This window comes from Mytilus trossulus, chromosome 5 (genome assembly GCF_036588685.1).
Source record: "Mytilus trossulus isolate FHL-02 chromosome 5, PNRI_Mtr1.1.1.hap1, whole genome shotgun sequence".
NCBI classification, from domain to species: domain Eukaryota; kingdom Metazoa; phylum Mollusca; class Bivalvia; order Mytilida; family Mytilidae; genus Mytilus; species Mytilus trossulus.
The window spans coordinates 59702345-59714801 of NC_086377.1; the positions used below are offsets into that span (position 1 = coordinate 59702345).

At 32.6% G+C, this 12457-nt stretch overlaps 1 protein-coding gene across 1 annotated transcript; it reads right to left on the reverse strand.

Moving 5' to 3' along the window:
* Positions 1–1639: 1639 nt before the first annotated feature.
* Positions 1640–12216, reverse strand: LOC134719762 (galactose-specific lectin nattectin-like). Its single transcript, XM_063582722.1, has 6 exons — positions 12122–12216; positions 5914–5975; positions 4609–4766; positions 3669–3765; positions 2445–2696; positions 1640–1751 (listed from the first exon to the last, which is right to left on the reverse strand). The coding sequence occupies exons 2-6, from the start codon at positions 5954–5956 to the stop codon at positions 1741–1743; spliced, it is 561 nt and encodes a 186-aa protein (XP_063438792.1). The 5' UTR covers positions 5957–5975; positions 12122–12216; the 3' UTR covers positions 1640–1740.
* Between the last annotated feature and the right edge of the window lie 241 nt (positions 12217–12457).

Below are 12457 nucleotides of genomic sequence, written 5' to 3' on the forward strand. Positions count from 1 at the left end.
TTAAATTGATTTCTATAGTTTTCTGCAGTGTATACATCTGCAGAGTAAAACCCTTTTCAATAGATTTTTAGTTTCTCTGCAGTGTATCGATCAGATGAGAACCATTTTCAATTGTTTTTTTATATAATTGTACTGTTGTGTCACTGTCAAAGGCGAAGGTTGGCACCACATTATATATATTTCAGTCACAAGCCGCCAAGAGCCCGTACTTTAATGGTTGTCGTCGGTTCATGTTGGACATATTTGATTTTCAAAATTTGCTCCGTTATAAATTAGGCCGTAAGAATTCTCTATTGATTTTTTTTCACACTTTTTCATGTCGGGCCTTTAATCGCCGACTTTACGGTATAGGTTTTTCTCATTCTCATTGTTGAAGTCCGTATGGTTACCTAAAATTGCTTACAACCGCTTTGGAACATCAGTCACTGTGAATAATTGTTTCATTGAAAATCATACCCTTTCTCCTTTTCCAATGTTGTAACATAAATGAAAATAAAATCATTATGGTAAAATTCTGCATTTTAGGGCAATGGCTCCCCTTAAAAGTCTGCTGATTGTTTTGACACGAATAATTAGAATTCACCATTCTGAACATTTTGATCCTGTTAGATTTTCTTTTTTTCACAGAGGTTTTCTTGATGAAAAAACCAAACTCTCATTTTATCCCCATGTTGATTAAAAAGCGGGATAAGGTACATATTAAAAGATAAGAATGTGTTTATAGTACACAGATGCCCTACTCGCACTTTATTTTTCTGTGTTCAGTAGATCATGAAATTTGGACTAAAACTCTTAATTTGGCATTGAAATTAGAAAGATCGTATCATAGGGAACATGTGTACTAAGTTTCAATTTTATTGGCCTTCATCTTTACCAAAAACTAACTTGACTACAAACTTTAACCTGAATCAGGACAGTCGGATGGACGGACGAACGAATGACGTACGGACACACTTAAAATGTACCATAATACATAATGCTTTTCTACTTTACTTTCGTAGGTGGGACATAAAAACCTAATGAAGATTGTGGCGAAGCTGGGTACCATTTGAAATGGGAGTTTCGGAAGAGAGACTTGTGAAAGCAGACTAACGACACAAAGTGATGTAAAAGATCACTTGACCCTTAAGGAATGATAGTTAAAAAATTCCGTTTGGAAGGGTACATCTGACCTTTTTAAACCTCATTGTCATGGTTCACTGTACAATGTAATTTTTTGTAATTTGGTCGGCTAGTATATCTTAACCTTCTATAAGAAGTTAGTCTGTGGGTAACATGGTCTAATGAATATTATGATTATTAGTTGCCTATGCTTGCCTGGTTGGGTACATCTGACATTTTGTTGGTTCAACGTTGTTTTTGTTGATTTGTGTCTGCCCCTCCCCCCCCCCCCCCCAATTTAATGGAACATAAGGTCACCTATTTGTGTAGGGAACAACAAATAATTGTAATGTGCCACATGTCTGTCTGCCAGGATTGATACATTTATGACCTTGACCTGATTTTCATGCATGAGACATCTCAGTGTTTGCACTCTTGTTTTACAATTTTGAGTTACAGTAACTATTTATTCGGACTGGAACAGTTTGATTGTTTTTTAAAATCAATGCTTCATATTTTGTAAATCACTGGAAGTGCAATGAATTAAGTTTTTGTATATTTTAAGACATTCTTTAATAGCTAGTCTTTAATTGCTTCTTGTGACAGTTCTTTTCATAAGTCTGTTTCCGTCCATGTCCTTTATTCTGCCGCTGAAAAAAGAAAACAAAACTTATTAAGTATCGTCAAATTGTATGATGCTTAGCCACAAATGCATCTATAATTTGATGAACATGAACATTTATAGGAGAGGACGTCACGGTCACTTATGTTGTACATTTTGTCGTTACAACTTGTGTCCAATCCCATTTGCTACTTTTGCAAATAAAATATTTTTAAACCAATAAAAAATAAAGCATTAGAAAAAGAAATAAAATTAGAAATAGAAATAAAATTCGTAATCTTTTTAATATAGCTAACGTTTTTCACATATGAAACGGTAACACTTAAAGTCTCCCCTTCTTCTTTTTACGTTGAATTCACCATCATGCCACGCACTGTAGTTGTCATATTTAGTAATTTTGCATTAAAAAAGAAATGGAATTCGTTTTCTTTTGTAACTGACGTTTTTCACATAAATTTTGCATTCAAAAAATAAATGCAATTTATCATCTTTATTATAAGTTCATACGTTTTACACATAATTATATGATACCCTTAAAGTCTCCTCTTGCCAAACAATTTATTTAAACTATTTTGCATTAGAAAAAGAAGTGGAATTCGTCATCTTTTATAACTTACGTTTTTCACATATGATACCCTTAAAGTCTCCTCTTGCCAAACAATTTATTTAAACTATTTTGCATTAGAAAAAGAAGTGGAATTTGTCATCTTTTATAACTTACGTTTTTCACATATGATACCCTTAAAGTCTCCTCTTCTTCTTTTCAAGCTACATTCGCTATCGTGCCACGCGCTATAGTTGTCATATTTGGACAATGAGAGACAATCTGAGCCAGATCTTCCTTTATTATCAGGTTCATCTTTCCTCCTTCCATCTGTACTCTTCCACCAATCTGTGAAAGTCAATGGTTTTCCAGATCCTGCCCACACCCAGGTTCCTTCATGAGCTATGTCATTGCCACCTAACCAAACAGCTTAGGAAGAAATAAATATAAGATAATTATTTTTTTATCGTAATTTTTTTATCTTTACTTTACCAGATCCTTCCCATACCCATCATCCTACTTGAGCTATGTCATTACCACCTAACCAAACAGTTTATAAAGAAATAAAATTTAGAAAATTATGTTTATTTTATTGTCCTAATTTTTCACCATTCTTCGAAAGTGAATGGTTTCCTAGATCCTGCCCACACCCAGGTTTCTTCTTTAGCTATGTCATGGACATTACAACCTAATAAAACAGCTTATTTGGTTCGTGTTGCTTATTTTTAAGTTTTCTATGTTGTGTCGTGTGTACTATTGTTTGTCTGTTTGTCTTTTTCATTTTAGCCATGTCGTTGTCAGTTTATTTTCGATTTATGAATTTGAGTGTCTCCCTCTGGTATCTTTCGTTCCTCTTTTATGAAGAAATAAAATTTAGATATATTTTTATTATTGTCATTATCTTCCACCAATCTGTGAAAGTCAATGGTTTCCTAGATGCTACACACACCCAGGTTCCTTCATTTTTTTTGGTCATTTTATAGTCTGTGTCCTTGTAATGGATAGCAACATCCGGGGATATGGGTTAGCAACACCCAGGTGCTGTAGGTTTTTGTCACGACGTGTTCTAACCAATCAAAATTCTAGAAACATACTATGCCGAGGATAGTTGCACATCTCCCTGTAGTAATGTGAACCCTAACCAATCAAAAGTCTAGAAATATTGCTAGAAATTGACTGACATCAGTCTAAACAATAAAGTGTGTTAAACTTTGTTTTTATTATTTTTGTTTACATTGAGTCTATTGGAGCGATATTATGACTAGAACAATGCTTTATAAAAAAGGTCCAAAAAAACTTTCGGGTAGAGGATAAAAATCTTAGTAGTGGTAAACACACATTTTTTTTATTTGGCCTCTGCCCTCTTTTAAACACTAGTCTTGTATTGATAAAAAAGCTTACAATGATTTGGGACCTTCTGTGCCAATTGCTTTACAAAGTTGTTTTCCGCTTCGGAATCGATTTCTGCAAGGTATGCGCCTTTCCTTTCGCATGCTAACTGAAAATAAAATTTTGTTGAATTCTATTAGTTTGTTGCTGATCTTAAAAAATTATAAGTTTATAGCATAATGTAATGGAGAAAATTTTTACTAACAAAGAATAATTATCTTTGAAAAAAAAAAAAAAAAAAAAGAAAACTAAAAAAATAATATCCAACTTTTGATATATTACATGAATCATACACTATCAGTATCATCAACATTAGTCAGCACCGAATTTGAATATTTATCTTACAGGAAGTTACAATAGGCATGCTCAGTCATTTTACATGAAATTCCTGCAATGCAATTAGACCGTTGGTTTTCCTCAGCTGTTTGAATGGTTTTACACTAGTAATTTTGGGGCCCTTTATAGCTTGTTGTTCGGTGTGAGCCAAGGCTCCGTGTTGAAGGCCGTACTTAAACCTATAATGGTTTAATTTTTAAATTGTTATTTGGATGGAGAGTTGTCTCATTGGCACTCACACCACATCTTCCTATATCTATCTAAGTCATGCAAACATATAAAAATGTTACTATAGTAATATAGAATTAGAATATATTAAGATCTCTGCAAACTAGCTGAAAACATCCCTTAGATTCTAGTCTTTTCTGTATAAACCTTGGCGCAAGCTTGTTGAAAAAACCTGTAATGTTTGCAGGCAATTATTATTAATCATTAATTTTACTGCTGCAAGACCTTCGAATGTTTTTGTGTATAAGTGTACGTGAAAGATGACAAAAAAAAATCATCCCCTAAGATCCTTACATTGTAGATGTATAAATTTTACACCCCTCAGAAAGGACAATTCATCCCCCTTTAGCAGACATTTTTTGTTTCTACAGGTCTACAGTTAACATACCTTGGCTTGTTGCCATTTAAAAAAGATATCTTCAACCATGCCGGCACTAGCAGATCTTACTCGTTGGAAGGCTCTCCGTTGAGATTCTGGCATTTGATTTGAATAATAGCAAGAATTTTCAAACTGTACCCATAATCTCTCACATCCAAGAGCTGAAACTAAAATGTTTGAAAGATTACAAAACAAGTATGTGTCCATAGTACACGGATGCTCCGCTCGCACTTTTATTTTCTATGTTCATTGGACCGTGAAAATGGTGTAAAACTCTAATTTTGCATTAAAATGAGATAGTCATATCATAGGGAACAAATTGTTTGGACTTCAACTTCATCAAAAACTACCTCGACCAAAAACTAAATCTGAAGCGGTACATACAGCAACGAACAGACGAACGAACGCGCAGACCAGAAAACATAATGCCCCGATCAATAGGGCATAAAAAGTAATAGACTTGTAGATGACTTTTCTATTTTCATAAGGCCAATCCACACTTAGTTTGTGTGTTTACTGTACCCCTACCTACCCAAATCCCTCCCCTAGACTCAACGTAATTTTTTTTATTAGAAATAAAAATTCTTCCATACCAACCTTATTTTGCTATCTGACTGACTGACAGCATACAAAATAGTAAATACACACACTTTTCTGTTTGACGGATCAAAATTTATCAAAAAGGGCATCCCACCAACATGGCAACTTTTAGAAATCGACAGTATAAGCAATAATAAAATTGAGAATGGAAATGGGTAATGTGCTGAAGAGACAACAACCCGACCAAAGAACAGACAACAGCTGAAGGCCATCAATCATTATTGGTCTCCAATGCAGCGAAAAACTCTCGAACCTGAGGCGTGCTTCAGTTGGCTCCTAAACAAAACTATAGTTCAGTGATAATGGACGCCATACTAAACTAAACGAAATATACACAAGAAACTAAAATGAAAAATAATACACGATTAACAAAGGCCAGAGGCACCTGGATTGGGACAGGCGCAAAAATGTGGCGGGGTTAAACATGTCTCTCGTTTAAGCTCTAAAAGGGAAAGGGAGGCGACGCCTCCTTCTTACACTTTAAAAAAAAAATCTTTTTATTGGAATCTAAAATAGTTCGAAGTTTATGAGTTTGAGTCTAAATGGTTTGAATTAGGATAATGGGTTTATTAATAATACTGTTGATTTGACAATGAAGGAAAAGGTGTTCCTCATCATCTAGAATTGTGAAATCATGTTATATTCTCATGGTGCCCCTTGACCTTGTGGACCTTTTGGAATAAAGTATATAAGTTCTATCCAATTAATACTAACCTCCAGATAAAAATACGACAAACAGTGCTGCGCATGTCAGCATCGTGAGTCTTCTTTTGTAGCTACAAAATATATAAGTTTATTTATTAATCAAATGCCCATTTATACCCTGGAATACATTCTAAAGATGAAGATGGTAATGCTAACTCGCTGCTCCAAGTCCAGCGTCAAATTAACGAGTTTGCATATTCAGGATGAGAGCATGAACGTATTTTCGAAAACCGACACGCACAAGTAAGGCTAAACTGTGTTAACTGTTACATGCTGAGAAAAAAATAGGGTAGTTCTACAATACAGGTAGGATTTGTGATTTTTTTTTTTTTTTTTTTTTTTTTGGACAACTAGTCTATGGCCGTATGGGAGCAACATTGTGACTTTAACAGTGCTTAATCTAAAACAGCAAAAAAAAACTTTAGGTAGGGGATACAAATTATTAGGATAGGTTGGGGTACAGTCATTTTTTGTTTGGCCTTAACATTCCACAAGAATACATTTCGATCACTTTAGTTTACCCGAATACATTGATTTAGATTATTCTCTGATTCCGATTAATCTTTGGCCCATATAAATAAATAATAGATCTGTTTGCCAAAACGCTACCTACCCAGAAAAAAACTGCCTACTCAAATTCTTTTATTGTCCTGATTTGAAGAAGTTTTTTTTTAATCAAATAGGCATGAAGACTAAAAAACATCTGATAGTACTTCAATTCCTTTTTTTGAAGGAAAAAAAAGGAAAGAAAACGCCTACCTACCTTCCCACTGTCTCAACCTTTGGGTAGGGTTTGGGCAAACCAAAATATTTTTAAGTGTGGCCTTGCTCTTCTAAATGTCGTGTGCTTAGCAGAGAAGCAGCAAATACAAACAGTAAAGTCTTTAGAAATGGTTCAAACCCACGACATTTTCGTATGTATTATTTTATAGTTAACGATTTATTGAGTATGTGCAACTATTACAGTGCTCTAGTATTTGGTTTATAATTCTATTTCATCGACTGGAAAAGAGGACTATAATCTATTCTCATAATTCTAAATCTTTTGTAGTAGAAATTCGAATGAGCAGCTACAGTGATACTGTTGGCTTTTTTTCTAAACTACCTCTACCCTTTTTTAATGGGAAAATATGCGTAATTTTCATTAAATTTGGAAATTACTTAATTTAGAATAAACATGAATTTGACCGAAACTTCAATCTACATACCCACTTTCAAGAGTAAAACCCTGCTTTGAAATACAACCCTTTTTGTCAGTGATAATATGCAAAATAGAACCAAAATCTGTAAAGCAAAATTATATCCGGGTAAAATTTGATCCGGAGGAAAAAATGTCACAGTAGTTGTTGTTATTTTTTTATCCGGAGGAAAACATTTCCCTGGGATATTTTTTCCTTTGCCGTGAAATTCTATCTGGGTAGTAAACTTATTGAATAGTTATTAGAATAAACTTATTCTTTAAAAATATTATGAAATAATATTATTCTGTATTTGAATTTATGCAAAATAGTTAAAACAAAATGTATTATAATGGGAAATAATTTCACAAATTATCATTGAAATATTTCCTGATATATTCAAGTCAATATCATCCTTTTAAAAAGAAAATTATCATGAAACAAAGGGAAGAAAACCAGAAGTAATTTCAAAGATCGTAATTGTGAAAATAATATCACATGATTAAATAAGGTTAGTGAAATACATGTAAAAGTGAGTTGTTTTCAGATCTCAGTTCAAATATAATTTAAAAGAAAGGTAAACATATAGTTGCATTACTACTGTTAACGGTAATAGAAGAATTTGATTATGATGATATTTGTGACTATAAAAATAGTTTTGTCTGGGGACAGAGATGTAGTTGTTGATTATATATATATGGAAATCAGATAAATCATAGCATAGCAATACACTGGAACAAAAGCATGTTTTACAGCTGGATAGTATTTACCTGTGAAATGTTATCTGTCTTATTAAATCAAGTTGTAAGTCATCTTTGTATATAAATGAATATATAAAAAAAAGATTCAAGGAAAATTTTTACTATGAAATAGGTTCAGAAATATATTATATTAATATCTTTAAAATATAAATTCCCCATAATTACCTCCCTTTGATAAATTATGCAAATTTGTTCTACCTTTGTGAAACATTTTATAATTATAGTCAGGTATATACGGAAGCGTATTAGGGACATAGAAAAAATAAAATTGGCAGTGAACTTTTTTTTCAAAGTCGATATTTTGACATTTCAAATCTCAAAATTTCGACTTTAACTCGAAATTTTAACTTTTCTGATGTTGAAATTTTGACTTTCTAAAATCTTGAAATTTCGACCTTTTTTAAAACTTGAAATTTCGACTTTTTCTAAACTCGAAATTTTGACTTCTTTTAAACTCAAAATTTCGACTTCTTTAAAACTTGAAATTTTGACTTTTTCTAAACTCGAAATTTTGACTTCTTTTAAACTCAAAATTTCGACTTCTTTTAAACTCAAAATTTCGATTTTTTTTTAAACTCGAAATTTCGACTTTTTCTAAACTCGAAATTTCGACCTTTTCTAAACTCGAAATTTCGACTTCTTTTAAACTCAAAATTTCGACTTGTTTTAAGCTCAAAATTTCCACTTGTTTTAAACTCAAAATTCCGACTTTTTTAAAACTTAAAATTTCGACTTTTCCTCAGTATTTATACGTTTGCGATTACCACATTCACAGTCATTTATATCAACGAGGCGTAGAGTCATTTACATCATAAACTTCATAATATAAAAAAGAAGATGTGGTATGATTGCCAATGAGACAACTATCTACAAAAGATTCATAAGCATATTTAAATAAACTAAAACATTTTAAAGAGGTTATTTTAGATAGAAAATATTGTTCTTGCCAAAGAATAAATAAAATATGTGTTACGTTCAAATACATATTTCAAGTCTGGACTTCAGATATGTGTATCAAGTAACCCCGCTATTCCGACACACCTATATTACGACATATTTATTTCAACAGTCTAATATATAAAGACAAGGGTTAATAGTTGTGTTATAAGAATGCAAACTTCCAAAACTAGAAAACTGGGGCAGCTCATTGGTCGTTCTGAATATGCATGGCATTTTGGGCTACTTGATTTACCATTGTTTAAACAAGGCAAAGTCAGTGACTTGCTATTGGTATACCAAACAGGCCTTTGCAAATGTGATGCTAAATGTCCTCAGGTCTGACGATCCTATGACAGTGTCGTGGAAACTAAAACATGGAATATGCGGGGGGGGGGGGGGGGGGGGGGGGGGGGGGTGGGGGGGATTTTGTCAACATGCATGTTCTTTACGAATGGTTTCTTTAATAATAAATGCTAATCCATATCTTAAGAACAAAACCAGTTTCTGAATATAAATTGCCAAAATAAGTAAATGACGCTTATATAATTTGCGTCCATGTCTACTCCTTCTAAAATTGTAATAACTGTTTGAATACTAACATCAAAGTTTTAAGAGTACTTAGAAAAAGTAAAAAATTTCGAGATTTCAACAGTCGAAATTTTGAGATCAAAGTCGAAATTTCGATTTAAAAAAAAAGTCGAAATTTTGGGTTTATTAAAATAAGTTGAAATTTCGAGTTTAAAATAAGTCGAAATTTCGAGTTTTAAAAAAAGTCGAAATTTTGTGTTTAAAATAAGTTGAAATTTCGAGTTTAAAATAAGTCGAAATTTCGAGTTTTAAAAAAGTCGAAATTTTGAGTTTAAAATAAGTTGAAATTTCAAGTTTAGAATAAGTCGAAATTTCGAGTTTTAAAAAAGTCGAAATTTTGAGTTTAAAATAAGTTGAAATTTCGAGTTTTAGATAAGTCGAAATTTCGAGTTTAAAGATAGGTCGACATTTCGAGTTTTAAAAAAGTCAAAATTTCGAGTTTAAAGTGGAAATTTTGACTTTTTATAAGTTGAAATTTCGAGTTTGAAAAAAGGCAAAATTTCGACTTTTTTAAAAGTCGAAATTTCAAGATTTTAGAAAGTCAAAATTTCAAGTTTAAGTCAAAATTTCGGGATTTGAAAAGTCAAAATTTCAAGTTTAAGTCAAAATTTCGGGATTTGAAAAGTCAAAATTTCAAGTTTAAGTCAAAATTTCGAGATTTGAAAAGTCAAAATTTCGACTTTGAAAAAAAAGTTCACTGCCAATTTGATTTTTTCTATGTCCCTAATACGCTTCCGTAGGTATATATTGATTGTGAGTAACTTACAAAGTAGTTAATGGGACTCTATTTCACACCGTTCTGTGAAATATAGTACGGCAATATATACCGGTACATACTATCCGCATAACACAGATAGATTTTCACTCCTCTGGAAAAAATGAACCTGTGAAATACCATGCCTGGAAAAAAATTACTGGGACAAATTATCCTCAGGATAAAATATCACAGAGGAAGAAATAAACCGTTACACTTAATCTAAAACAGCAAAAAAAAACTTTAGGTAGGGGATACAAATTATTAGGATAGGTTGGGGTACAGTCATTTTTTGTTTGGCCTTAACATTCCACAAGAATACATTTCGATCACTTTAGTTTACCCGAATACATTGATTTAGATTATTCTCTGATTCCGATTAATCTTTGGCCCATATAAATAAATAATAGATCTGTTTGCCAAAACGCTACCTACCCAGAAAAAAACTGCCTACTCAAATTCTTTTATTGTCCTGATTTGAAGAAGTTTTTTTTTAATCAAATAGGCATGAAGACTAAAAAACATCTGATAGTACTTCAATTCCTTTTTTTGAAGGAAAAAAAAGGAAAGAAAACGCCTACCTACCTTCCCACTGTCTCAACCTTTGGGTAGGGTTTGGGCAAACCAAAATATTTTTAAGTGTGGCCTTGCTCTTCTAAATGTCGTGTGCTTAGCAGAGAAGCAGCAAATACAAACAGTAAAGTCTTTAGAAATGGTTCAAACCCACGACATTTTCGTATGTATTATTTTATAGTTAACGATTTATTGAGTATGTGCAACTATTACAGTGCTCTAGTATTTGGTTTATAATTCTATTTCATCGACTGGAAAAGAGGACTATAATCTATTCTCATAATTCTAAATCTTTTGTAGTAGAAATTCGAATGAGCAGCTACAGTGATACTGTTGGCTTTTTTTCTAAACTACCTCTACCCTTTTTTAATGGGAAAATATGCGTAATTTTCATTAAATTTGGAAATTACTTAATTTAGAATAAACATGAATTTGACTGAAACTTCAATCTACATACCCACTTTCAAGAGTAAAACCCTGCTTTGAAATACAACCCTTTTTGTCAGTGATAATATGCAAAATAGAACCCAAATCTACACATACAGTAATTTTAGGCAAGCAAATTGTTTAAATGAAAAAATGATCGTTTTTCAGTTTGGAATCATGCACACAATTACTACTATAAGACTGCACTGTTTGGGAAAAAGTAGTCTTTTTGGTAATAATTTTAGGCCATTTTTTCAAATTGGGATTCTTCTCCAGGGGAAAAAGCCTTTATTCTCCGTTATTAATTTAAGGCAAACAATATCACTGAGCTAGTATATAGATGTCGATGCTTGGATGAAATTGAAAATAAAAGGCAGAACAGGAGTTTAAAGTTAAAAAAAGGCAGGATAAAACGGCTTTACGCAGGGTTTTTTAAGCGCAAATTTTTGGTTGTTGAATATGACAGTTTGGAGGGAAAAACAGAGGGACTCGTGTTTAGTGGCATGAGTGGGACAGACAGAGTTTTACTGCATGCCAATGGGCTTTTGGTGGTTGCTATGATCCTATATATTCCTAATGTATTATGGAATAGCGAATTTCATTGAAAGTCAAACCAGCCCTTGTGGGAAAATGTAAGCTAACGAAATTCAAAGACAAAGATATTGGGTAAAAGGTAAAAAAAAAAGGGGGGGCAAACAGTGTCCAGTTCAGCAGTTAGTTAAAGCTGATAATAAATAGCCTTGCACAAGACAGATGAAAATGAATTTTCCGCTACAAAATAATGCAGGAAAGTTCATACATTTTTTGTAAACAATTGTGTACAAAAGGGCGTAAGTTACAGACATTGGGAACAGATGAAACGATCCGCAAAAGCTTCTGGAGACAAACTTGTGACATTTGAAAGAGTTTTAGATAAAAAGCAGAAAAATCATCTGATGCGCTGTAAAGCATTATGTTTGTATTAGAATTAATATAGCGAAAAGTCTTACAAAACTTACTTTGACGATATTAATTTGTAAAATTTTGTCAGTGTGTGCAAACCCTTTCTATTTGTATCCAAAGTGACGTCACGCTAAGCGTTGTGCAAAAATGTTATTCCCCTTCATCACAGGAGAGTTCTTGAAATGAGGCCTCCGTAGGGTTTTATCATGTTGTTTCTTTGAATGCACCCTATGGTAGAAATAAAATGAGACAATAATTTGCAATTTTTGTCTGACCTTTGCCAACAATCATCGATCAGATTTTTCTGAAATACAAAAAAAAACCTGTCGATATTTCAATACCGTACATGTATTTTAAAAAGTTCAATAAAGGCAATTTTCGATAGGGCAAAC

Bases quoted from the DNA above. Each gene is read 5' to 3' on its own strand.
- LOC134719762 (XM_063582722.1), bottom strand. From the start codon at position 5,956: ATGCTGACATGCGCAGCACTGTTTGTCGTATTTTTATCTGGAG. The intron at 4,767-5,913 runs GTTAGTATTAAT...CAAACATTTTAG, and splicing joins TGTCGTATTTTTATCTGGAG to TTTCAGCTCTTGGATGTGAG. The intron at 2,697-3,668 runs GTAAGCTTTTTT...TTTCTTCCTAAG, and splicing joins ACAGAAGGTCCCAAATCATT to CTGTTTGGTTAGGTGGCAAT.